We start from the raw sequence: 27,928 nt of genomic DNA on the forward strand, positions 1-27,928 counted from the left end.
TGAAAACCTTCCTCAACAGCCATGTCGTGCTCACTCCAGGGCAGAGTTCTTACGGAGAACAGTAAGCAGGCATTACTGCAATTGTTATTTCCACCGTCGCTTTCCTCTTTTCTTTCACTAAGACCATGTGGTTATCCCACTAAGCAGAATCTGGAAGCTCACCACTCATTACATTTCCCTGTTCTGGCCTCAAATATTAGCCTCCCGCCACTTTCTTAATCCCGCATCTGAGGAGGATGGCTCTGGACCACCTTGCCCTTTCTTTGCAGCCATTTCTGTGTTTCTTCAGAGCACAAGAGCGACTGCACAAAAAGTTTCAAAGAAAACAAAAATTTAAGCTACCTTCCAAAGCAGGAAACACTAGCCTCTGCTCCCCGGCTTTGGCCACTTGTCCCACAGGCTGAAGACCCTCACTGCCCAGTGGTTTCTCACTGTTCCCAGAGTCTGGTAGCTTTAACTGACAAGGTTCAGGGAGGGTGAGAGAGACAAGAATTTACAATCTATCACTCAGAAGGGTGGAAACAAAGAGCCCACCCTCCTGAAATCTCATCAGGGAATCAACACAGGGCAAGTGGTGGTCAACAGGTATGTGGTGACTAAATCTACAGTTTGGCCAACTGCAATGAGGGGACAGAGAACAATAATCTAGCGTAAACATAGTCACCATTTATTGAGCATCAACCATGTGAAGGGCCCTGTCCTGGACTTCTTCCCATTTATTACTTTTTAAAACCTGCAGTCTGGCTGTCCCTATTTCACTGATGAGAACCTTGCCCGGTGGGCAAGTGGCAGAGCTAGGATTCAAGCCCAGTCTGATTCCCAAGGCCAGGCTCCTGGCGGCCGGGCTGTAAAGGACAGAGATGGAGCAGGACTGCCTGTCACCACAATAAAGCCCGAAAGAAGTCCCCAGAGTCCTTGTGATCCCTGCCACCCACCAATGGCTCAAGAAAGGGGAATCTAGGATCAGAGTTCACTGCAGTCAGTGACAAAACAAGCAGTAAACAGGACAGAAAAGGCAGAGCTAGAAGATAACACACTGTTCCTTCAGGGCAAGCCCAGGGCCTTAAAAGAAGGGCACACCCAAGACCAACCTTGATTTATTTACCTGCCACACATTTTCAGAGGAGTCCACTGCAGCTGAGGAAGAGTGGGAGACGCAAAACGCGCTGAGTAACACACTCACGTAGTCAAGCCAGTCCAAGAAGCAGTTGTTTAAGCCCAAAGAATCACCTACCCAGGAACGGAAACATCCGGTTCCAATCCCAATGCTCTGAGGGGGTTTGAGCGAGTCATTTCCCTCGTTTGGGCCATCAACTAGTCACTGCTAAAATGTGGAGGACTTGGGGCGCCTGGGTGGCGCAGTCGGTTAAGCGTCCGACTTCAGCCAGGTCACGATCTCGCGGTCCGTGAGTTCGAGCCCCGCGTCAGGCTCTGGGCTGATGGCTCGGAGCCTGGAGCCTGTTTCCGATTCTGTGTCTCCCTCTCTCTCTGCCCCTCCCCCGTTCATGCTCTGTCTCTCTTTGTCCCCAAAATAAATAAAAAACGTTGAAAAAAAATTTAAAAAAAAAATAAAATGTGGAGGACTGGACAGGACGAACCTTAAAGAATCACTCTGCTCTAACTTTCTGCACTCTAGGGTTCTACAGAGATCACAGAAGAGCCAGGTGATGATTATGGCCATTGCACAACCAATCCAGTGTTTGGCCCTAGAATCTGGAAACCCAGAAAGGGACAGGGAACCTGTTAGAGTGGCTGTATCCAAGAAGATGTCTTGCTTAGTAGGAAGCTAACAGATGGAGATCCAGGTGTGGGACAAGCCCTCATTTTCAGGGGCCAAGCATCATTTGTGTCCCTAGAAAGTGGAGGCGGGTTAAATATTCCTTGGGTCCCTTCTCCAGCCTTCTCCCCTGGCCGGGCCAGGCCACTAACAGCTCTCGCTGGGTCATCTTCCACAGTCTAACAACTGGTCACCCTTCATTTATGCTTGCCCTGGTCCAGGCCAGTCTCCACCCTGCAGTCGGAGAGGTCCTTCTCAAAGGCAAATCATGCCAATCCCTTGCTGCAAACCCTAAAGGCTTTCCGTTGATCTCAGGGTAAGGCCCTGCTGTCTTTCCAGCCCGTGTTCCACCCTGTCTCCCCGTCATACTCCAGCTGTAACAAGCCAGACTTCTCAAAAGTAGTAGGCTGTCCCCCACCTCTAGTCTTCAGGTCCTAACTGAGGTGTCACTCCCTCTGGAAATCCTCCTTTGAACCAGTACGTTAGGTGGTCCTCTGCCCTGGATTCGCAGGACCCCCAGCCCCATCCCCATCCCCATCACAGCACTTACCACACGTGACTGTAAGTTCCTGCTTCCTTGTCTGTCTCCCCCACCAGACAGTGGGTGTTAGGGAGGTAGGAACCATGTGTGTCTTATACTCAGCTGTGCCTCAGCACCCGGCAGAGTGCCTGGTACAGGCTATGAACTTTAGAAACAAATAAATAAAAATCTTTATTGGTGAAGTGAATGGTTTCATAACCCAGAGAACTGTCGGAGGTGGGGGAAGGTAAATGAAGATTAAAAGGAGAGACTGAAAAGGGGTTGGGGTAGGCTGGGTGCCCACCAGGCTACATCTGTGCGCCTGTGCATCTGCCCAGAGCTGGGAGAGAACAGGAACGGATGCGGCGGCAATGACAGAGGTTGTGAACCGTTCAAGGGCAAGCTGTGCACTGTGCTGTGCACAGATGAGTCTACTCCACACTCCACGGGGCCCAGGGACACTGAAAAACTGGTTAGTTGTCTTCCCAACATTTGGAGGTGCTGGCAATGAGAACGTTGCCTTAGCGCCACGTGTATGCGTGGGGACTGATGATGTAAAAGTAGGTCACTAACGGACTCAGCAGTGCTGGTAACCGGACATCACTGACAAGTCACGTTTGCTGCCTGCTTTGCTGTGGGCCAGCATCATCTGTCATAACACCATCCATACTCCTCGTTAAGGATGCATATCCAGGCAGGACATTTGCCAGAAAACAATGATACATGGGCTTGGTTGCTATATTATTGAAGTGCACACTGCTGTCACTCCCCATAAATTGTGACAAGACAAAGACAGACTACCCGATGCACTTCGACAATGGTGGGGGGGGGGGGAGACGAGGGAGGGACTGAGGATTTAAAGAGATGGTAATCAAGAAGATGGAAACGTAGCAGGACCTTTCCAGAGCAGAATTTAAAAAGTTCGAAACCAGAAGGAACCACAGCATCAGCAGCAAAAGCATTTCAGAGAACAAGTTCCTATTAAAAAACATATTTAGTGGCTCCTGGGAGGCTCTGTCAACTGAGCTCCGACTTCACCTCAGGTCATGGTCTTGCGGTTCGTGGGTTTGGGCCCTAGTCGGGCTCTGTGCTGACAGCTCAGGGACCGGAACCTGCTTTGGAGTCTGTGTCTCCCTCTCGCTCTGTCCCTCCCCATGCATGCACACGCTCTCTCTCTCAAAAATAAAAACATCTTAAAAATTTTAAACATACTTAAAAACATTACATTTCAAGATCAGAAATAACGTGTTTGAGAGAAACACACATCATAAATAGACTAGGTGGATATTTTTCCATACGAACCTCTGTGATGGAATAGAAAGCCATCGAAGGACAGGGTGGAGTGTGAAATGAGCCACATACGCAGGAGGGAAGTTAATCAGATGAGGAGTCAGTCAGTTCCTTAAAAAACAATTTTAGCCAAAACAAGGAATGAAAAATAAACAAGCTAAAACACATAGTTTTGTGGCCAAATAAGAAAAAGAAAAATTCACACACACACACTGCAAAGTCAATACAAAAAGAGTTATGAGTTCCCAGAATTTCCTACTGATCAGGGCATGAAGCAGGTGAGCATCAGATGTAACTTTCAGCTTTAATTAAATGCGAGAGTTTAAAATCAAACCAAGTAAGGACATCTACATGAACTCCTCCTGTCATATGTTTCTCCTTTTAAGGAAAGGATACAATTTTTACGTTTTTACGTTACCCCTATTTCCTAATTTTTAAAAGGTAAAATGCCTTGTGTGGCTGGTGCGACCATATTGCAGAAATTCTCAGTGTGAGCAACGCACAGGATTCACCCAGGACCACCCAGCCCTCCCCTAAGTTTCTGCTTTTATTGGTCTGGGGAGTGGCCTGGGATTTTTTAAGTTCCCAGCATGCTTCTTATGTGAAGACAAGGTAGAGAACCACAGTCGGACACCATTTCTCAGGCTAGTATGGCAAGTTCTCAATTTCTAGAACAGATAATGAAGTTGAGGCAACTCGGGCTTGACCGTTCTATAGGAAAATCTTGCTATGATTTCTATAACGAACATCTTTTCCTGCTTTATTTATCCCCTTTTTAAACAGCTGAATATATAAAATACAAGCCCACCCCACGGTTGACCCCCTTGGCCAAGACAGGGAAGAGACACCGTGCAGCCCTTTACCTCCGGTTCGGGCAAGGTCTCAGCAGAAGAGCATCGGTAAGAGAGCGATGATTCATCTCTAAGAGGGGGCTGCTTGCACTTAAGGACCGACAGGGACCCTCCCCCCTTGCCATCCTGTGCCTGGGAAGCACATCTTGTGATCACTAAATCAAAACCCTGTCTGACAAAGCTATCATGGGGGTTCTTAGTAGAGAAATTCATTCCCTATGATGCATTTGAGGAAATGATGCCAAAGAGCCCATTAGTTCAGATGAGTGTATGGGGAACCAGCACCAACACAGGACATGACAAGAAATAGTGCCCTGTATTTTATCCAGACTACCCTAATGATAAGTGGCTTGCATAAGTACTTAGGCTACCTTCCTCCACCTCCTAACTATGAAATGACCTTGTACCAAAGCTTACTCTCAGACAAAACCTCACTCTTTCAGTATGTATAATGAACACAGTGGCTCCCTTTATTATACCCACAAACAAGAGCGTGCTCTGCAAAACGATAGTAATTCTGGTGTGACTTTAATCCACGTACACCACTGCTCCTACCCTACTATCTCGTAGCATTTTATACACATTTCCATAGTTGAGCAGAGATGAATAGAAACTGTGTTCTAGAATGACACTCTAAGAAGGCAAGGACTTTCACTTTGGTCTACTGTATTCACAGCTGTGGCCTGAGTTCCGAGAACGGTGCCCAGCATACAGCTGGCACTCAATAGTTGCTGAATGAAGGGCAAGCACCTGCTATACTGAATGCTCATTGCTATTTACGGGAGCCTGTCCAGGGCGGGTGCATTTGCACCATGTTTTTTTCTTCTTCAGTTTCTGTCTTTATTCAATTAAACCTACATCACACATCCATGATGAAAACAAATTAGGAAAAAATTCACAGAAACAGAATGACTGGGTCAGCCACATAATGACGGACTGCAACCTCCATGAAGGCAGAGGGTTCCCAACACCCAGAGCCCAGAGCCTGCTCCCAGGGAGGGGCAGGTACTCAAATAATTACTTGCGATCTCTGTGCTCCAGGAGTTGATGTTCCAAAAGGAGAGAAAAGGCATGTAGACAAATGATCTGGCCATGGCTGCTAACATTATAGAGAATATGTCCATGCATGCACAGACTGGTGCTCACTCATTTGCACAAAGATCTGAAAAACCACATACACCTTTTTTTGACCTTAGCCAATAAAAAAAAGGCATCACACCAGCCTTATATTTAAGAAAATTCTCTGAAGATTAAATAAACGGAACGGAAACCAGCCTGGGTTGCTAAAAAACAAACAAGCAAATACTTTATGGGATGTGTGTTTGTGTAGTGTGTTGGGGGTGGGAGGTGGTGTTCATTTTCCCCAGACACAGAGTATGTGCCACAACGAACAGCTATCTCCACGGCTGCAAGAGATGAGAGAAATGCTAAAAATGAATAGGCAAAAATCCCAAACAAATAAAAATGCTGGCTTTTAAACCAACGCTGGCAGCTGTTTTTCACAGCAAACAGGAAGAACAGATCGAGAGGGCAGGCCTCTAATGGGCACTGAAAAGAACAACCGACTTCTTTATCCAGATCAGCTGCCGCGTGCCAGGGAAGCGGATTCACGGCCACAGGAGGAAGGCCAGAGATGGCAGCCAAGACCTGAGACAGACACCAGCTGGGGTGCAGGGGGTGTGGGTGCCTAAAGTTTCATGACTTCATTAAGTAAATGGCTCTCTAGAGCAAACAGGTTTTCGGTTCTGGGACTAGGAAGGGCTGGGTCATCAGAGGACATGTGTCACCGTATCTCTACCTTCTGGGGCAGCCGCATCGAAGGGGAGAGGAGGATGAAGAGAGAAGGAACCAGAAGACAACCAGATTGAAAGGCCCCTGAGGACCGCGGTTTCCTCAGCTCTGCTGCTCCTGCAGCACAGGGTGACCTAGCATGTACTCCAAGAACGTCCACTGAACTGAAAAGATTACAAGACATTCAAGTCACCAAGGGAAAAAAGGACGATTGTTTTGGTTAAAAACACACCCAAAAGAATCCCTAAATAATACAGGAGGAAAGACTGAAATAACACCCGGAAGGGGAGGGGGGAGGGTGACAGTGTCCTACTCGGGCTCAGGGACAGAAGCTGCGGGTCCGAAACCCTGGCTTTGGCCACTTACTAGCAGAATGACAGGAGGCTTGTTACTGACATTTCTTAGCCTGTTTGTTTCCTCATCTACAAGATGGAACTTTCGTGTCTGGGGTTGCTATAAGGTTGAGGTTCTCAAACTACCCTCAAGCACAGCAAAACTGAAAGTGTGTGATTAAAATACTCTGTCTCGGGGCGCCTGGGTGGCGCAGTCGGTTAAGCGTCCGACTTCAGCCAGGTCACGATCTCGCGGTCCGTGAGTTCGAGCCCCGCGTCAGGCTCTGGGCTGATGGCTCGGAGCCTGGAGCCTGTTTCCGATTCTGTGTCTCCCTCTCTCTCTGCCCCTCCCCCGTTCATGCTGTGTCTCTCTCTGTCCAAAAATAAATAAAAAAAAAAAAAAAAAAAAAAAAAATGTTGAAAAAAAAAAATAAAATACTCTGTCTCATCCTATTTAGCGTGTATTTTGAACAGAGCTTTCTCCACCCCTGCGATACTGACTTGGGTAATTCTGTGTTGTGCGGGTGTCCTGTGGGGGGATCTAGCAGCATCCTGGCTTCTTCTCAGGTTAACAATCCAAAACCTCTGCAAAGGAGCGACCAACACGTCCTTCCTCCAGGGAACGGATAAACACACTGTGGTACACATCTTTATGCATCCAGACAATGAAACGCTATTCAGGGCTAAAAAGAAATGAGCCAGTAAAGCTAGGAAAAGACATGGAGGAACCGTGAATGCACATTATGCTAAGTGAAAGAAGCCGCTCTGAAAAGGCTACATACACACTGTGCAATCTGACGCACGGACGTTCTGAGACGGGCAAAACTGTGGAGACAGCGAATAATAGATCAGTGGTTCCCACGGGTCTAGAAGGAGGGGGAAGGATACATGGGTAGAGCATAGGGGATTTTCAGGGCAGCAAAACCACAGCACACACCGTGTACCTACAGTAACGCTGGATACATAGCATACATTTGTCGAAACCCATAGAAGGCACGATACAAAGCGTGAACTCTAACGGAAACCGTGGACTCCAGCTAATACTAACGTATTAATGTTGGCACGTTAACTATGGTAAGTGCACCACACTAGTGGCAAGGTGTTACTAATTGGGGGACTGGGGGACAGGGGTGGTGAGGGACTATACGAAAACTCTTCATACCTTCAGCTCAATTTTTCTGTAAACCTAAAGCTGTTCTTTAAAAAAAACCAATCTAAGCACGCCTGGATGGCTCAGCTGGTAAAGTGTCCGACTTTGGCTCAGGTTATGATCTCACAGTTCGTGAGTTTGGGCCACGCGTCTGGCTCTGCACTGACAGCTCAAGAGCCTGAAGCCTGCTTCCGATCCGCCCCCTTCTCTTTCTGCCCTTCCCCCACTTGTGCATGCTTTCTCTCTCTCTCAAACATAAATGAACATTGAAAAAAAAAAATCAAAAGCAAACCTATTAATTAAAAAACAAAGTTTATGGACAAGGGCAAAAAAAACCCCCATCTTCAGACATTGCTGAATGTCCCTGGGTAGGGGGCTGAAGCAAAATGACCTTTACCCCCTGAGAACCACTGATTTAGGAAAAAGTCTCCCCTTTTTGCTAAGAAAATGATTCTTAGGGGCACCTGGGTGACTCAGTAGGTTAAGTGTCCAACTCTTGGTTTCAGCTCAGGTCATGATGTCGTGGTTCGTGAGCCCACATTGGGCTCTGTGCTGACAATGTGGAGCCTTCTTGGGATTCTCTCTCCCTCTCTCTCTGCCCCTCCCCTGCTCTCTCTCTCTCTCTCTCAAAAAATAAACTTTAAAAAATTAAAAAAAAAAAAGAAACTGATTCTTATACACTGAATGTATATACTTTATGATAAAACCAAATATACTTTAATCCTTTACGGTGTTTAGAAAAGAACACCTGTGGGGCGCCTGGGTGGCTCAGTCAATTGGGTGTCCAACCTTGGCTCAGGTCATGATCTCATGGTTCATGGGTTCGAGCCCCGTGTCTGGCTCTGTGCTGACGGCTCAGAGCCTGCAGCCTGCTTCAGATTCTGTCTCCGGCTCTCTCTGCCCCTCCCCTGCTTGTGCTCTGTCTCTAAAATAAATAAACATTAAAAAAAATTTTTTTTAAAAAGAAAAGAACATCTTGCATTATTATGTTTCTGTTCCAGTTCCAAGAAAAACAAGTATCAAATCTAATCCATTCACCCTAAAAAGAAATATCACCTCTGCTCTCAGACTAATATCAATACTAAGTATAGTGCTAATAGATTAGATGAATAAAAACCATTTTAATCAGTGAACGTGATCATGCCCAACAGTCTCATGTAATGAAGGGGCGGGGCAAAAGCAACTTTCACTACTCAGCCCTCCCTGAAGGGTGACAAGCAATTTACACTTTTATAACCAATGGTCTTCTAGACACCTGCTCACCCCAGGGGCTGTAACTGACAATCTTAGCTTGATCTCCACTTGTCAAATGTTTGCATGTTTTCAGTACCCTCACAGTCTATCTTCCACAGTAGCCAGAGGGACCATTTTAATAATTTTTTTAAAAGATGTTATTTTTTAAGTAATCTCTACACCCAAAGTGGGGCTCGAACTCACAACCCTGAGATCAAGATCTCATGCTCCACCAACTGAGCCAGCCAGGAGCAGAGGGATTCTTTTTTTTTTTTTTTTCTTTTTTTAAGTTTTTGAGAGTGCACGTGGGGGAGGGGCAGTGATGGCGCGGACAGGATCTGAAGCGGACTCTACATTGATAGGCTGACAGGAGCGAGCCCAACGTGGGGCTCCAACTCACGAACCACGAGATCATGACCTAAGCCAAAGTCGACACTCAGCGGTTCAATCGACTGAGCCACCCAGCTGCCCCTATTTGTTTATTTTGAGAGACAGCACCAGTCGGGGAGGGGCAGAGAGAGAGGGAGAGAGAGAATCCCTAGCAGACTCCAGAGCTGATGCGGGGCTCGATCCCACAAAGTGTGAGATCATGACCTAAGCTGAGATCAAGGGTCAGATGCCTAACTGACTGGGCCACCCAGGTGTCCCACAGAGGGGCTCTTTTTAAAGGGAAGTCAATTCAGATTTTGTTGTTCTACTCAAGATGCTCCAGAGGCTCCCTATTCAGTCAGAATAAAAGCCAAAGTCCTTACAATGGCCATAGGACCCCCTTCCAACCTCTCCTTCCACTTCTTCCTTGGCCACAAGACCTCACCGCTTCTGGAACATGCCAGGTATGCTTCTCACTACCTTTGCATTGCCCTACCTTCACATCTATGCGGCTAACTCCGCGTTTGCTCTTGAAGCCTACCTACCCTCGTGCTCTTGTACCTCTCTCTTCTTTCCTTCTTCCTGGCACTTCGCCACCACCTGACAAACTGTATTTGCTGATTTCTTGACTATCTGTCCCCCTTGGAAAATAAGCTCAATGAGTGCACTCCTTGATCTGTGCGTGTGTGTGTTTAAAGTTTATTTGAGAGAGAAAGAGAGACAGAACGAGCAGGGGAGGGGCAGAGAGAGAATCCCAAGCAGGCTTCACATCGTCGGTCCAGAGCCCACCCGACACAGGGCTCGAACCCACAAACTGTGAGATGATGATCTGAGCCGAAATCGAGAGCTGGATGCTTAACTGACTGAGTCACCCAGGCGCCCCCACCCCCACCCCTGATCTATTTTTCACTGTCCTACACATGGTGCTTAAAAAATTCCTGCTACGTTGTGGGCACCTCGTAATGATGGATTATTTCATTCATTCGTATAATCAATCACCCCCATTTCATTAGTGAAGACACCAAAGACCAGATAGGTTACACTAGCCTCGAGGCATAATTAGCAAGTGATCTGCGGCTTAAGCAACCTTGAAACTCCACTGTTCAAATGGACTTGTCTGTCAGCATTTCACTGCCCACCCCCAGGACACCCTAGGAGGGATCCTACCAAGAACCTCACATCCAGCAGCCCCTCTGCCACTACCACAACGCACTTTATTAGCTATCTGGGTCCCCTGGATTCACGCAGGTCTCCTCCATCATACTCGGCACTTCTCTCCAGACATCATTCCCACAAGGTCCTTTGCTTACAGTCCTAACATCATCAGAGGAAGCTATGACTTGTCACAATCAACTGGGACTCTGAGGTCAGAAACACCTGGTTCTAGAGTCCACTCAGCCATGGACTGGTTGACTATGAAAGCTTCAACAGGAGTTAACTTCCTTAAGCCTTAGGTTTCTCCCTCGAAGGGCAGCAATGATAATTCCAACCTGTGGGGCTCTTGGGAGGAGTCAGGAGTTAGGTCTAGAAGGCCTCAGTGGCTCACTGTCCGACTCTTGATCTCAGCTCAGGTCACGGTCTTGCAGTTTGTGGGCTGGTGGCGCGGAGTCCACTTGGAATTCTCTCTCCCTCTCACTCCTCCTACTCCACTCATGCTCTCTCTCTCTCTCTCTCTCAAAATAAATAAAAAAACTTAAAAAACAATTTTAATAAAAAAAAAACCAAGAAGGCCTTAGTCCTGCAGGGAATCTAGCAAAGAGCAGGCACTTCCTGTGCTTTAGCTCTTATGCAGGTAGGATTATTTAGCCAGGCATTCAATTACCTTCTGTTTATACGCGTCAGTGTAAACGTACATCCTAAGCGACTCCCCCTCCACCAGTCATTTGGATAATGGCTTCCTTTTTAATGCCCCTCTCCCCACATTGACAATCCCTTCAGCCTTTGATAAATGTCCTTTTTTTAAGTAACAAAATCAATTCTGAAACAAAGAGAAAACCCGTAGCCGTCGTCATTCGTACAAAGCCCCCGTGAGGGTTCACGGGATCAACTGGTCAAAGGTCTGAGCCAGAGCCGGTCCTTCATCGCCTCTTAAACTTTTTACACGAGACGTGTGGGGATGGAGGCCAATAACCTTAGGGCACAGGCGCGGAACAGACCCAGCTCTTTGCTGGAAATTAAATGAGCAGATGGAAAGATGAAAGGGAGGGGGCTGGGAAGCTATCTCCTACGTATACTTAGGGTCCGCTCGTGAAGTAAATCCCAACGAGCCACATAAATGTGTTAGTGCTCCTGACGCGTCAACCGTGCCACTTAACATTTCTATTCTCCATCTCGATGTTTTCTCTCCACGGTGCTTTCTCTCCTCCAATTAAACACGTAAGCCTTTCAGGGCAGCGACCCCAGAGAGAAACAAAACTAGAAACACATCGTTCACAGTGCCCAGCCGCCCTCGTTCAGGGGCCCTGACTCCACGCTCCCTTGGTCTGGAGCTCTGGTGTCCAGTGCTTTTAACCCCTTGATGCATGGTAGGTGCTTCCGTACGTGCTTGTTGATCGACTACTAAAACTGTGATTACCTGCATGTAAGCTGCACGGTGTGGGTCAAAATTTAAAGCTCCAACCGGTCCTTTCCTTTGACTACCTGTGGTTGCTCCCCTTTCTGCGTACTCGCTCCCCGTTAGCCGACACGTATCGAGGGAGAGGAAATTATTTTTTATGTCTGTCAAAAACACAGCACAGATGGTGAAAAAACTAAATCTATTGCTGAAAAGACCCCAAAAAATGACCTCTGAATTATCCGTATTTGGGATTTTCTTCCTCCCTTTCTTCCCTGATGATGTTAATTAAATTTGACTAAATCTGATTGTTTTATCAAAAGATCCTGCACTTGCTAATTTTTTGCTTCTGATCCACAATAATTTTTAAAAGACCATGTGTACCTCACTCTGAAGGGGGGTTATATTTGCATGCAGACACTGAGAGTTATAAAGGTACTACTTGATTTTATTCTCTTTGATTTACATTTTATTTACTGGGTAGTTCACTGCATCCCTCGAGTCTGCCTATATTCAGACTTCTCATTTTGATCATAACGTGGGGTTGGTCAGCTGGATTTGGAGTCAAGAATCTGTTTTTATAATCCAACCAAGGGAAACACTATTATCTTATTTTGAAAGTAGGTAATTGTGAACTTCTTAGCTTATGGAATATCTTTTAAGCGTGGAATAGAATTTTGAAGCTGTGACTGGCAAATCTCCTCACCAGGATGGATAGTTGTAGGTGTTTATAATATTTCTGTAATAACTAAAGGGTTTGTGATAGTATTCTAAATTCGAGAATGCATATGCCAGGAGCAAACTGAGTTATAAATTTAAATTGTGAACATTTCTTAAATTAATTCTATGTCAGAAACTGGAGACAACTTTTGAGGGAGGAAGCGGCTTACTGCGCAAACGTGATGTCTCTCAGGTGTCATTTTAATCCTAAAGCTTTAAAAAAAATCTGTGTTGTACTTTTGGAAAGGCAGCTTACTACAGTAGAGGGAGCAGGCATTTTGAAGCCAGAAATACCTGGCTTCAGGTCCAGCATCGTCGCTTTGTGACTTTGGCCTCGCGTTTTTGTTTCCGAGTCTTGTGGTCTCCTCGTTGGCAGATTAGAGCACGGGAGCTGGACGATGCAGGTGCTCACCTCTGTTCCTCCTACCTCACAAGGCCGGCAGAAGATGAAATGAGAATTGGAAGGGAAACATTTAAATCGCTGAGCACCACACCTATGTGTACGTAACGTCTCTCCCGTGGAGGGGTGGAGAGGAACAGGAGCTCAGCCCGGAGCCACAAGGGCTGTGCCCGGGGTATGACTCTCTCCATGCTCTGTGTAGTCGAGTGGCATGGTCAGGAAGACCTACACTTGGATGCATCTGGAAAGTGTGGACACCACAGTCACAAGGGGGGGAAAGTGGAAAAACTCTACACCAACAGACACTGCCTCTAGAGGAAGCAAGTAAGAACAGATTCTGCGGGGTGCCTGGGTGGCTCAGTGGGTTAAGCGTCCCACTTCAGCTCAGGTCATGATCTCAAGGGGTTCATGGGTTCGAGCCCTGTGTCGGGCTCTGTGCTGACAACTCAGAGCCTGGGGCCTGCTTCGGATTCTGTGTCTCCCTCTCTCTCTGCCCCTCCCCTGCTCATGCTGTCTCTGTCTCTCAAAAATAAATAAATGCAAGGAAAAAAAAATTTTTTTTAAAAAAAGAACAGATTCTGGTTCCTCCAAAAGCCGACTTTAACACCCGTCGATGTGAAGCTGTGTCGCCACGTGAACTCATGGCCAGAACCACAAGGATGGAAGACGTGACCAAGTCAACTTCCTTGGTGTAGCTGAAAATCTCACACTCCAGTACTCCACAGGGGCCTCCCGACATACTTGCAAGGTGTTAACACGAGGGCCACCCCAAGGCTCCCAGACAACAATGAAACAGGAGCCTTTTCCTAAATGGTAATATCCCAACTGTCCGCTTTCTATAGTGGGAGCATCCCAGGCCTGCCATCTAATAGCCGTAAGGACCCAGCATACTCTCCCTATAATTTCTCTACCTCAGTTTCCCCACCTGCAAAAAATCTGAGGATAATAATATCTGTCATATCGGGGTTTGGGGGGAGGAGAATGTTGGAATGATTACGTGGAAGAATAAATACGAAAGGACTTTATAAACTCTAATTCTCTACAAGTAAAAGAAATAACTTATTATAGGCTCAACCGATAGTATTATGGAACAGAAAATTATCAAGAGGAAGCAGATTCAATGCACTAATTAAAATTTCAAAGACCGTTTTAATTAAACAAGACGGATTAGCCTATGCAAACAACCACTTATTTTTAATAGCACAAAACCACCTCTTGACCTCTCCTTGACCCCAAAAGTCATCAAGCAAATACTAGGACAGAGGGGGGTGAAGAGTGTACAACTTCATGGTGATGAATGTGTCATGAAGTGAATTAAACCACAAAGGCAATTAAGTCATAAACGCGGCAGTGATAGAACTAGACACAAGGTTCAGAGGATCATGTGTGAAAAGATTTCATTAGCTAAACCACAAAGTCCTGCTGAAAAGCACACCAGCAATCTAGTTAAAAATGGGTCACTTTATTTATAGATTCCATCGCCAAATCACATATTCCTTGGTTTGAAAAAAACATGTCTCTGAAAACTTTCTATGAACGGGTAGGTTAAACAGAGCAGCTGCATGCCCGTTAGAGGAAATAAGGAAATAATCTGTTTAAATTCTGCCCACACTCAAAATTTTCTTAATGGGCTCAATGCAGAAACTATCCCAGATACATACGAGCTTTACTATAAATAAACAAATTTCACGCAATGTCAACACAGTGCATAGATTACATTTTACTACAGAACACACTGTTCTCATTTGGGGCTACAGACTAACTGTAGGGGGACAGCGTTTCCTCCCTAAGGTTCCTGTTTGGGTTCATTGTGAAGGTGGCTTATCTGTTAGACTCAGCAGGGGCTGCTACTGTCGGGGAGGAGAGTCCTTCTGTGAAGATACAGCCTTGGGCAGGCTGTCGGGAACCTGGGCAAAGGGGGAAAACTGCAGATCTGGGGAACGAAACACATTTGCTACTCAGAGACGAGTGCAGGACACCAAAATGCCAGCGGTGGTGAACGGAGTGCTGGGGTCGGGGGTGATTTTTCAAATTCTCTTGCTTCTGTTTTCCCAATGGTCACATTTTGTAAAATTAAGGAAAAATATCCATTTAGATGGAAACTTTGGAACGTGCAGACAACCTAACATTGCTAAGATAGCAATGGCCAGTTCTATCCTAGAGCCAATCTCTATGGACCCTGTGTTCTCTCTCTTCCAAGTCTTTTTTCAATGCATGTGCATTTCTTTTCATTTGTTAAACCATTATTTTAAAAGGGCAAAATAAGCAATATCTGTTAAAGGTTACTTACAATTCCAGAAAGCAATGCTATGAGGCCAGGCTATCGTAAGTCAAATTAGATTAAAATTCTATTTCCAAAGTATAAAACAAACAACTCCAGCTAACAATGGGAAGTTTTTAAAACAGTAGTAATTTAAACATGGCCCCAAAGGATTTGCTATTATTTATACATCCTCTAATGGAAGTGATCTGAACCGAGCCTGGAATGTCTATGCGCAAGTCCATCCTTGCTTATTATTCCCCTTACGTCACTCAAAATGAATACCGTCCACTGTAAAGATGGAAGTGACGTCTAAGGGAGTTGGCCACCAACACTGCAGATCCCTGAAGCCAAGCCCCTGGCCCGGGACACGGACGGTGCCTTTGAAAGGGAGCGTGAATACGACTGAGACCAAAAGGAAACCGCATCTAACAGACTTAAACAGAAGATGACATCATTAAAAGGAGGAAGAAAAAGAAAATATTTGGACTTCTGGTTTAAAAAGCAATACTGCAGGGGCACCTTGGTGGCTCAGTCACTTAAGTGTAAGACTTCTCCACGAAGTCATGACCTCACAGTTCGTGAGTTTGAGCTCCGCGTTGGGGTCTGTGCGAATAGCTCAGAGCCTAGAGACTGCTTCGGAGTCTGTGTCATCCTTTCTCTGCTCCCCTTCTGCTCATGCTCTCTCAAAAATAAATGCTAAAAAAAAGCAACACTACAAGCTGCACCAGCTCCCAGAGGCCCTGACTTTGAACCTGAACATCCTCTGTGTGGGTCCTTTCCAGCCCTAAGGATACAAGTCGTCTTAGGTGGATCGTGAGGCGGTGTTTCGGTCTAGGAGGTCCCGTGTATACATGGATAGAGGTTTAAGGGCAGACAAAAGGGACACTGTAAAACACTCGCCAGTCCCTTTAAAAGATACCGCTGCATTCACGTTTCCAAGAGACCAGTACCCATAAAACACCCGGCACGGGTGCTGGCACCTGGCAATGCCACCAGTAAGTGGCGGTGAGTATCAAGTGTAAGTCTGTGCCTGTATCTATCTGTACGTCATGGCCTACCCAGAAAGCACGGGTTCCTCACCTACCAGGATGACACTACTGATCACCTCAGACCTGCTCTTCTGACTCTTCTCTTCCGACTGTTTCTTCTTAGCCACGGTGCTCAAGTTTTTCCCTAAGCCCTACGCCATTCCAGCCACCTTCCTGGGGCTACTCGGTATCAGAATTAGAGAACACAACACAAGCATGTCATACAGAGTTAGAATGGAAGAAAATGACATGTCTGTCTCTCTCTTTTTTTTTTTTTTTTGATTTTTATTTATTTTTTAATTTACATCCAAGTTAGCGTATTGTGCAATAATGATTTCAGGAGTAGTATCCAAAGGGTTTTTTTCCAGTGATTTTCTTTTAATGTTTACTTATTTTAGAGAGAGAGAGCATGCAAGAGAGTGAGCAAGGGGCAGAGAGAGACACAGAGACTCCCAAGCAGGTTCCGTGTCACCAGCGCAGAGCCCAATGGAGGGCTCAATCCCATGAACTGCGAGATCATGACCTGAGGTGAGATCAAGAGTCGGACACTTAACTGGCTGGGCCACCCAGGAGCCCCATGACTTTCTGAATCTGCACCAGTTATATAAACCCCAGGCATCGGCTTAGCCTTGCTAAGCCTTAGTTTCCTCATCTACAAAGTGGAGTTAACAGTGGCACCTATTAACTTGTTGTGGAGTAATGATTAGATGAAAACAAGTCCCAAGCACTCAGCACAGTGGCAAGTACAAAGAAAGTGCCCAGTAAAAGGCAGGTGTTACTTGGGGCGCCTGGGTGGCTCAGTCGGTTGGGCGTCCGACTTCGGCTCAGGTCATGATCTCGCGGTTGGTGGGTTTCAGGCCCTGCATCGGGCTCTGTGCTGACAGCTCGGAGCCTAGAGCCTGCTGCGGATTCTGTGTCTCCTTCTCTCTGCCCCCGCCCCCCGCCCCCCTTGTGCTCTCTCTCTCTGTTTCTCAAAAATAAATGAATGTTTAAAAAAAAAAAAAAAAAAAAAAAAAAGAAAGAAAAGGTAGACATTACTCTAGCTCAGGCAGCCTCATGAACACCTTGCTCCCCAGGGGCTTAAAATTACCACGCTAGGAAAATACAGATCTGCAAACAGGATGGAAACCAAGTGACCGAGGTGGATCCCCAGAAGAAGTATGAGGGCCACCTTCCTTCCCGCTCCGGGCAGATGTCTCCTTCCTTGCAAGAGTACCCCCTGGTGTAACACCCTGCCTTTCTCCCGCTCCCACACTCACTTGACCCTGCGGGAGACGAAGTAACCGGCAAGGAGAGAGGAGACGCTGAGCACCACAGGGCTCGGTCACGCCCTCGCACCTCCCTCTTGGGGGTGAGCCGGTCCTTTTCTGCCCAGCCAGTGAGTCTTCCATTCCTGCAGCTCAGCACCAGGACACCCACCCACTGGCCCACAGACAGAAGCCAGGCCGACCAGCATGGGCTGCACCAGGAACGAAGGTGGCCAACCTGGCTTCCATTAGCCTCATTTTATGACGTAGCCCCAAACGTACGCAGGGGAGAATGGACTTACTGGGCCTCCTCCAGTTCCGGCAAATGTTTCTTCCCTTTCTCATGGTTTGTGAGATTAATTTTCTCACACTGATACTGAAAAATCACAACAAAAACAAATGTTCTAGCTCACAGCCATTTTTGCAGTTTTGATTTTTTACCTCTAAACTGGGTATCAGTTACTTACAAGGACCCCTGAAGCCAAAGATCGAGAATTAACAAGGGGAAGCATGAGCTTACAAACACTCAGCTTCCCAGACACTTTTACCTTCTTTCTTGGTTGTGTGTGCGTGTGTGTGTGCGCTCACATGAGTGCAAGAATTAAACAAGAGTTCCAGAATGTAGGCAGAGGAAAAAGTCAGTCCAGTCTCCTAACTCTGTGCATGAGAAAACTACTCCAGAGAGGTTAAATGGGGTATTGTAGGTCACGGAGCTGGGCCAGGACAGAAAAGCGTGAACAACTGGCCCCATCCCCTAAGTCTGCATATGAAGAGACAGGCCCAGCAAAGTGGACAAACTTCTCTTTCTATGCTTCTGGGGGCTATAAAGGGTTGTTATTCTGTCTTCAAATGTTCTGGGATGCTAACACCACTTGCCAAAATGCATTACCCTTCAAATGGCATGGGTCAAGTTCACATGACTTAAGGACACTGGCCTCTGCTGCTAGACCTCCGTGACTCTGAGTAGGTACCAGGACCTTTTCAGTCCTTGTGGAAAAAGAAAGGGCTTCTTTTCCTTGGCAAGAATTCACAGGTGGTGATGACTGGGGACACCTTGGCCAATCCAGTTTTGCCACTGTACAGTGTGGCACCTTAACTCAACGACAGATCTTGACGAAGTCCCTTCTTCTCTCAGGGCCTCAGGGACTTGATTAAGTGATCATTGAAGCTCCTTCTTTGAAGTAACAATACTTTATTATATTCGGAAAGCAATGGTATTCACTCTAGTACAATGTGACGTCTGTACATCAATGTCTAACTCAAATTCTACAGTGAAATATGCCTTGCTCTTTTTGACTTTGGTGTAGGTTGAACTGGTCTGTTTTTACCTTTATTTCATAAACATAAAGATATGAACTTGGTTGGTCCCGGACAGCCACACAATCAAATGATACTGCCTAAACTGTGCCCATGTGCATGTACCCTTAGCCAGCAACTCAATCTGTACATTCCAGATTCCTGCTACATCCCTTGTCTACCCAAAAGCACTATCCTGGGCATACGTGTCACGGCATTAACTAGCCTGCAGTTCTGGACCAGTGTACCCGAAACAAACTGGGAGTCACTCCAAGCAAGTAGCTATCACAGGTGTGGAATGCCAGTATGAATCCAAAGTAAGAATAAAGTCTTTGTTAATTAAACAGAAGATTACAGACAGTAAAACTAACACCGTGGGGTAAGAAAACAGCATATCGGAACAGCACTCACCTAAAGTTAAATGATCAGATGATGTCTCTCACACTTCCCTGTATTTTGTTCCTCCTGAAAGTTGCTAACCCAAAAGACACATTAGATTAAAAAACCTGGCCTCTCTCACACCTGAAATGACAGGTCAGTTATAGCATCTGAGAGAGGAAGGGAGGGAATGAGAAGGAACACACCAGGCACTTTGGCCTCTAGATGCAAGTAAACAACATCAGGTCCTCAGGAAGGCAACACTTTCGCCCCACCCCTCCCCCCCTCCCAACAAAGACAAACTTGAAGCTGATTCCAAATCAGACCTCCTACTCTGTTTTCAGGACATTCTAGGAGCAGTGGAACCCATTAAACACCACAGGGATGCAATCAGCAAAAATCCCAGCAAAGAATACTGGGAAACTGTATGAGACAAATGAATAGCTGCTTTAGCAAATAAATAAAGGGAAAAAAGGTGGGGGTGGGGGTGGGCAAAGGACACAACAATCTAAACAGACTGTAGGACTCTTATTTGAATGCAGACCTGAACAAACCAACATTCGAGACCAATGAAGAAATATAAACACTGAATATTTAATGGTATTAGGGAATTAAGTTTTTAAGTGTGAAAATAATATTGTGGGTTTTTAAAGATTTTTTTATTTACTTTGAGAGGGGCATGAGTGGGAGAGGGGGAGAGAGAGAGAGGGAGAGAGGGGGAGAGGGAGAGAGAGGGAGAGAGGAGGAGAGAGAGGAGAGAGAAGAGAAAGAGGAAGGTGGGTAGAGAATCCCAAGCAGGCTCTGTGCTGTCAGCACAGAACCCAGAACCAGAGGCAGGGCTCAATCTCACCAACCGAGAGATCATGACCTGAGCTGAAATCAAGAATTGGGCGCTTAACCGACTGAGCCACCCAGTTGCCCCATGATTTTTTTTTTTTTTTTTTTTATTAAAAGAGCCCTTATCTTTTAGAGATACAACCTGAACTACACCATCAGTGAAATGGTGTGCCTGGGACCTGCAGCATAATCCAGTGGGGAATATCTCACCCAGGAAACTAAACTGGTGGGACAGCAATGAAACAAGAGTGGCCATAAATAATTGGTTACTGCTGAAGTTGGGTGCCGAATACAGGGGGGCTCATCATCCCCTCTGTCTTTCCTATATTTGGACGTTTTCCAGAATAAAAAGTTGTTCTGAAAAAATTATAGTCATAGGTGCAGATATACGAGTTCTGCCAAAACCATAAAGGGAGTAAAAACCAAGAAACTCCTAGGCCATTATAAAAACATATGGACAAATCCGCAAAATGAGGATACAGATAAGAGAAATGTGGCCTCTCCCACAGAATTCATTTTCTTTCTTCCTTTTCCTTCCCCCTCTCCTTTCCTTCCTCCATTTTACATTTTTGAACATTTAGCTCTGGGGCTCCTGGGTAGCCCAGTTGGTTGTGTGCCTGACTCTTGAATTCAGTTCAGGTCATAATCTCCCGGTTTGTGAGCACAAGACCCACGCCGGGCTCTGTGCAGACAGCATGGAGCTTGCTAGGGATTCCCTCTCTCCGTCCCTCCCTGGTTTGCATGCGCACTTTCTCTCAAAATAAATAAAAACAGGGGCGCCTGGGTGGCGCAGTCGGTGAAGCGTCCGACTTCAGCCAGGTCACGATCTCGCGGTCCGTGAGTTCGAGCCCCGCGTCGGGCTCTGGGCCGATGGCTCGGAGCCTGGAGCCTGTTTCCGAGTCTGTGTCTCCCTCTCTCTCTGCCCCTCCCCCGTTCATGCTCTGTCTCTCTCTGTCCCAAAAATTAAAAAAAAAAACAAACACAAAAACGTTAAAAAAAAAATAAAAACATTTTTAAACATTCAGCTCTTTGCAGTTTCTAGGCTTTAAGAGTCAATCCTCCTAAATAGTCTGGTGAGCCTAATACAGTAACTGCTTCCCAAGTGGAATAAGCTCTTGAATTTCTGCTTTGCTTACTTCTGTGGCCCTCAGAGTGGTGCCTGGACCAGCAATGTGAGCATCACCTGGGTGCTTATTGGAAATGCTAGTTCTCAGGCCCTATCCCAGACCTCCTGACTCAGAAGCTCTGGGGGTGGGGGCCCGCAGAGTGTTCTAATGGGACTTGCAGGTGATTCTGATGCACACCAACATTTGGGAAGCACTGGCATATTCCATCTATTTGAAAAAGGCCTTTCTTTCAAGTTAAAATTGGATGGACCTGGAACGAGAATCACCAACTTACAAAGAAGCAAACTGAGGTGGGGGGCAGGGCTGAGTACCACACAGGTGTCAAGTTGACAGTGGAGGCAGCCTCCAGATCAATTCTAAGTAAATCTGGTGGGTCCCCATAATAAAATCCAGCGTTCACACCCATCCATTGCCACCTTCGACAAAAATGAAATGAAGTAACCTTAAAATGAAAAATGTTAAAAGGTGCCTTTCTTCACCTTTGCTGCCCTGCTCTCAATGAGATCACATATACATTTAACCCTCCTTCCAAATCCCCTTGCCTTAGAAAGGAAATTGCTATTTTCCTCTGCCCCACCTGGAGAAGAACCCGGTTTCAAAGTAACACCTTCATGGCAATTTACTGCAGGTTATCTGCAGAGTAGCCGTGGCCTGTGGTCTTCTCAAGTTACAGTTATATTGCCCAACTGATGGGGCTGCCATTTGAAAACGGGAACCTCTGTGAGGTGGCAGAACACATAGGTCCTCACAGAAGACCAGAGGTTTCAGTTAAAGAAAAAAAAAAAATTAACATCACTGCCTAAAACCATCGGCCCCAGAATATCCAAAGCTTATGAATCTTTACCTTAAACACCGTCTACTTTCTGAGTAAAATAAACAGCTTGAGACTCAACGCTATCAGCTCTGGACATTTAATAGTCCCCCGTAGAGGGCAGGGGGCAGGGATCCGCCAAAGGGACGACGGCTCTCTCTGCACTTACCGCCACTCTTCGCCGCACCCGCTTCAGCACAGCCCCGCGGACTGCTGGCTTCCCTCGCACTCGCTTTCTGCGGTCCACACCTCGGTTGGCACACAGCCCACCAACCCCTAAGGCAGTGGGACAGGAAGTCCATTTGGAAATAAAAGTACTGCCTATAAATGAGCATCATCAATGAAGGGCTAGAGTGAGTCACCCTCAATGGCGCCTCAAATTGGTCAGAAAAGGCCGGTGTTCAGAAAAGAGTCATTTGCAAAGCGATGTCTCCGGGTCAAACAGGTAAGTCTGCTCCCCACACTCAAACTCCATGCACTCGCTGTACTGAGTGTGCAAGGCGTTCACATTGTGACAACCTTGACTTGATTTTTTTAACCTGCATGTCCCTTAAATTTTTTTTAACGTTTATTTTTGAGAGGAGAGAGAGAGAGAAAGAGAGAGAGATACACACACCGAGTGGAAGCGGGGGAGGAATACACAGAATCTGAAGCAGGCCTCAGGCTCCGAGCTGTCAGCACAGAGCCCGACACGGAGCTTGAACTCACGGACTGTGCAATCATGACCTGAGCCGAAGTCAGATGCTTCACCGACTGAGCCTCCCAGGTGCCCCTCCGTGTCACTTTTTAGGAGGCTCTCCAAACACTTTCAGAAGATAAAGTGGAAGAGAAAGGGCAGGAGATGGAACATTTGCGAAGCTCCAGCTATATTGCCAGGCCTGGTGCTGAGCTCTAATTTATTTAATCTTTGCAATACTCTGCAGTGGCAATCACGATCCCCAGTTTACAGATGAGAGAACTGAGGTTGGCAGGGGTGAACAATGGCCTGGCAACTACCTGTTTCTACCCTAATTGTGCAATGGCAAGGCGGAGGGCTGCAAATATTAAGCAGTATGCCCCGGGTAACAGAGCTAATACCCATGCGACGAACCACACACACACAGTCCTGCACAGAACCAGTGCCGGGCCAGCTTTCTCAGCTACAGCATACCACACTTGCTGTGACATCGGTGAGGCTGGGACCTGCGCAAACCGATCCAATCAGAATGGAATTGCATAGAGCAAAACAGTCTCAACACTGGAAATGTGCCCTGCACATTGCCAACCAAAGGGAGCTGGGCCACAGATGATACCAAACGTGAACAATCAAAGGCTGGTTTAGATGTGGTCAGATATGCAGACAAACGTTTCAGCCACAGCAGATCAACTAAGTAGATTCTGTTCAGGCCAAGAACTAACATCCTCTTGCTTACTCTGAACTTGTACACTTGAGAACGAGAGACAGACCACCTGGGTTCAAACCCAGGTCTTCCACAAGCTGGCTGGGTGACCTCTGAGACTAGGCTTCTGACTGGAAACAAGTAATAAGTTACGTCTACCTCCAACACAGTTTCTTTATGAGGATCAGAGGAGCAAATGTGTGAAGAATGTCTATAAACCATAAAGCACAACACAAATGGAAAGAATATTATATCTCAGCTGGACAGGTAGAGAGTTTTATAGGGGAGTGCTGAGCAGCCCCTAATCATACTAGAGGCCCAAGGAGGTCATTCCAGGATTTTAAAAAAGCAGCAATAAAACCAAAAAATGCCTGTGAATAATCCACAAGATGGCTACTCCCTTTGCATATAAGCAAGACAGATCATGTAAAATAATTATCATGCCTTGTCCGGGATCTGAGTTGAGATCATGCAAACTGGGGTCGCATGAGGTAAGAGCCAGGAACTGGGGTTTAAGGCAGGGCGGCAAGTCTCAAAACCAAACTGCCCACAAATCATGTTCGTAATGGAGACAGCTGCATACAAGTGGGAAGATGAATCCTACAAGGTGAGCAGAGCCCAAGCAAGAGGCTCTTCCTCTCCTTTCTCTACGAGGAGAGGCCACTCTAGGTGAAGTCAAGCTCATTGACAGGTCACCCTGTGCTCCCCAGTCCCATGTTCCCATGAAGTCCACAAGGAAACGCGTCCAGCAGCAGGGCTCCCACTTCCCAAGTCCGGCGGGACAGAGAGACATGCCTCTTGCCAACAGCTGGCCTACCAGAATGGAGTTTTCAACAGTCTCCTCCTCTGAGGTTCATGCAACCACGTCTTCCTCCTGGGCTCCAGGTCACTAATCTTTCAATGACTCGGCCATCTGACTGCATCCCAACATCATTCTTGGCAATGTCACTGTCCACGTGGGGAACATTCAACCCTGACTTCCTCCAGTTCTCTACTGCACTGACCTTTGTCTCCTCTCCACCTCAAGGCCCTTCTGATGAAGCCTTGAGACAGACACTGCTGCCTGTCTGCCCCAACACACATTCTCCTCTTCTCCAGAGTATCAGGGTCCCAGTTTTTACCAGGATATTTTGCCACTGGGCATAAAAGAATCCGTTTCCCAATCTTTCTTGCAGCCAGATTAGCCAGTACGTTGTAGGGTTGCGTGGGTTATGGAAGAGGATGGATTCATTTGAGGGCTCAATTTTGTCTTTCTTAGTATCTACATCTCAGAAGTGACAGCCGGAGCTCCAAGCATCTATCTTGAGCTAAGACGTGACCTTGTGGACAAAATCCATGTGCTGAGGAAGGTGGGGTTGAAAAAGAAGCCTGAACCCCTGATTCCAGGCCTATGTCCAAACTCTTTTTAGGTGAGAGAGAAATAAATGATCATATGGAAGTCTCTTTTTTCCCCGTGTAATATGCAGATCAACCTTATCCCAACTATTACAGGCCAATGAACAACTAATGGCAAACAGTGAAACGGACAGGTGAGTGGTCTCCAACATGGCTATTCATTAAGAAGGGTCAAAAGATAACAAAGACCAACATTTCCTCACCTTTTGCCAGGATACCCTACTGAATATTCCAGGCCCTACCATCATCTGGTACATTACATACCTTGAGATTTAATCCTATTTTGCCTTTAATTTCACATTTCTCACTTTTTCTTTTAAATCTCCATAGTCGTCTATACTTTAACATTTTAGGAAAAGTACCATAAATATGTTAAAGAGAAAAACATCAATCTTGAAAAATGTGCACAAACTGTGGGTTTCTTCTCATGTAGAATTCAGAAGATTTGTACCCAAGCAAGTGCAGGCACATTTTATTCTTTACTCCCCCACCCCTACACATCACTACGTGCTAACAGCATACAGCCAAAATGGTCACAATACCCTCCTTCTCAGCCAAAATCTAGCAAGAGGGAATAGCCCTTGCAGAGGAAAAAAATCTCCCTGATAAATCAAAATACACTGTCGGGGTTTCAGTTACTGTAGGAAGAGGGCTGAACTCTAGGATTCACTAAGTTGCCCCCGAGTTTCAAGGATTCCACCATGGAGTAACTTAAAGTAAGGAGTGAAGCAGTTGGACCTCTGTGTGATTCAGGATGAGCCCACACCCGACACGAAGGCTTTTTATAGCCTCCTCCCCCAAATGGAACAGTCAAGTCCATCATTTATGCCTTCACCAGCCCATACAGGTGCTATTGTAACACCGCCCACAGTTGACTGCACTTAAAACCTAACTTCATTATGAGCTTCTGAGCCCTGGGGCTGGGTTGCCACTGGTGCTAAGAGCGTCTGGAACACAGAAGTTCTGGTCACGATGTAAATGCATAGAAGTGATGAATAAATCAGTGAGCCAGCCAGGGAGTCGTGTACCTGCTCCTGAGACCTTACCCACCACCCTTTATGGATCACCTCTCAGTCTACTAGCGACGACTGCTAACCTGGTCGTGCTGGCTGAAGACACGAACACGAGATGGGAGAAGTAACGGGTCGCCCAAGGACACAGAAACAAGAAAGACCTGCTCATGCTGGGGAATGGGGGGCGGGGAGGGGGAGGCTGAGGAAGGAAGGACCAGTGAAGACATGGTTGCCGCACCACTAGCTACTTTTACAAAAATAGCTAAAATAAGGAACAGGAAACTGTTTGCAAATGGGTGTGCAGAAAGCCTCACTGATAGTGTCCCATGACAAGGCAAGAAGGGAGAGCACTGATAGTTGATGGGCTCCATGGAACAGACGGGGCTTCTCTGAGGAGGGGCACCTGCCTGCGGCAGGGGTGAGAGGGGCAGGGAGAGGGAGGCGTGCAGAGGAGAACTGCGACATGCCAGGTACCCCCACTTCGGCCTCATCCAAGAGGCCGAGCCACCGAGGGAAGTGGCACGTGTTCACAGATTCCTCTGCGTACTTGCGACAGGCCACCCCGGGCGGCCTCCCCCAGCCCAGGGAGGGGCATGGCTGTTCCCTTCCACGGGCCAGCAGGAGAAAGTCAGGCCCCTTTCCCAAGGTCTTAAAACAGACGTGTGAGAGAGCTGGGGTTCGGTCCGTGTCTGCGTAACTTCAAATAAGGGCCAAATACTTGAAGAAAACTTTTGTCCCCAAAACTTGGATATAACACTCTGAGTCCAACCCAAAGGAGAGAGAGCAGGTCTGTGGAAACACAGAAGGGCAGGTTGGAGCAGTGGGGCCTCCACAGCCACCTGGGCTGGCTTCAGGCCAGCAGGGAGGGAAGACAGCTCTAGCACCTGAGAGAATGGAGCTGGGGCGTCTGCTGAATCGGAATGGAAACTGCAAGAAAATGAGGATAGTTTATCAGAACTCAAGAGGAGCCCCTCCTACCAGCAGCATGACCCTCCGTCCTCTGCAGTGTTGTTACAACCTCACTTCCTGCGTAACAACCACTGCGGTGACTTGGAGGAGAGGCTGTGCCAGCCGGGGCACCTCGGTGAGCAAGGTAAAGGTGGCAAGGGCACGGTGGCACCAGGACAGACCGGCTCCCTCATCTAAGTTACTGTCATGTGGGATCATGCAGCCAGAAGCAACCCCAGCTGCTGCTAATTTTAACAGAGCCATTTCTGTGCTTAAAAGAAAAAGAAAAAGTATGCTGAGAAAACTCCTCGGCACTCAGACAGATGATGCTATTAGTGAATGAAGACTACAAAGCAAATAGGGAGAAGAAGCCAGTTCTAAGAGGGACGAGGACTGGCCCCCAGGCCCTGAACGAACAGCGTGCTGCCCTCCATGCAGGGGTGTGGAGACACCCAGGCTGCCCAGAGCAGAGCGAATGTGTGCACCCCAAGAATGGGGAGCCAGAACCTACCCTGCCCAGAAGGAGGGGACACACTCATACCCCACAGGCGGGAACATTAAGTGACGTAACATTTCTGGAAAGCATCTGGCAATGTACCAAAAAGCCTTAAACTGAGCAACTGAAATCCCTTCCTATAGGAATCATCAGAAAGAGGAGTAGAGCAAGGTGTGTATTATTACCACAGTAAAATGGAAAACCAGCATCAGTGACAAGAATATGAATAGTAAAGTAGGTAAATCCATAAAATGGAATATCATGCCACCACTAAAACAGAGGGTAAAACTGTTAATTAGGAGAAAACTTCCTAAGTGAAAAATGCAGAACATAAGGCTGGATATAGGACACAGCACAAGAGGGGCTTCATTCCTGAATTATTTACATGTGCTACATATAATCCCAACTATTACCACATAATAGACAGAAAAGTAAACTTTAACATACTCCTGCCTAGGTAATACTACTAGAATTTCCAAAATTGTGGTATGCAATTTAAAAAAATATTTTTCTGTATTTTCCCTATTTTTACAATTAGGAGATATTACTTTTATAAACAGTAGAATCAACATATTTTAATGCGGAAACCAAATTTATCATGCCCACCAGGCAGGCTGGTGTCACTGCCAGAATGGAATATCCATGGACATACGTCACCTGCTTCTAGGATCTGTGACCACAAGCAAGTCCTCATTCCTAGATTTAGAATTCAGACGCTGAGAA

At 46.6% G+C, this 27,928-nt stretch overlaps 1 protein-coding gene and 1 long non-coding RNA gene across 6 annotated transcripts in view; both read right to left on the reverse strand.

Annotated features, from left to right (window-relative positions):
* The window catches only part of ASAP1 (ArfGAP with SH3 domain, ankyrin repeat and PH domain 1), a 352,683-nt gene that overhangs the window by 207,177 nt on the left and 117,578 nt on the right, over nt 1–27,928 (reverse strand). For 2 of the 4 annotated variants that reach the window (XM_058699086.1, XM_058699085.1), the window contains exon 1: nt 25,845–27,750. The exons of the other annotated variants lie outside the window; for them this stretch is intronic. In XM_058699086.1, the coding sequence (XP_058555069.1) occupies nt 25,845–26,252 (408 nt within the window). In that variant the 5' untranslated portion in view covers nt 26,253–27,750. Of the gene's footprint in view, nt 1–25,844; nt 27,751–27,928 lie in introns of those variants that run through there. 4 annotated transcript variants of the gene reach the window in all.
* LOC131494639 (uncharacterized) lies at nt 10,797–22,613 on the reverse strand. Of its 2 annotated transcripts, none has more exons than XR_009253512.1 (3): nt 22,144–22,613; nt 11,889–19,296; nt 10,797–10,980 (listed from the first exon to the last, which is right to left on the reverse strand). It is a non-coding gene; the product is annotated as an uncharacterized LOC131494639 (long non-coding RNA). The 2 variants fall into 2 exon arrangements; XR_009253513.1 differs by lacking the exon at nt 10,797–10,980 and having other exon boundaries at nt 10,987–12,031; nt 12,882–19,296.

Source organism: Neofelis nebulosa, chromosome 14 (genome assembly GCF_028018385.1).
Source record: "Neofelis nebulosa isolate mNeoNeb1 chromosome 14, mNeoNeb1.pri, whole genome shotgun sequence".
Taxonomy (NCBI): Eukaryota; Metazoa; Chordata; class Mammalia; order Carnivora; family Felidae; genus Neofelis; species Neofelis nebulosa.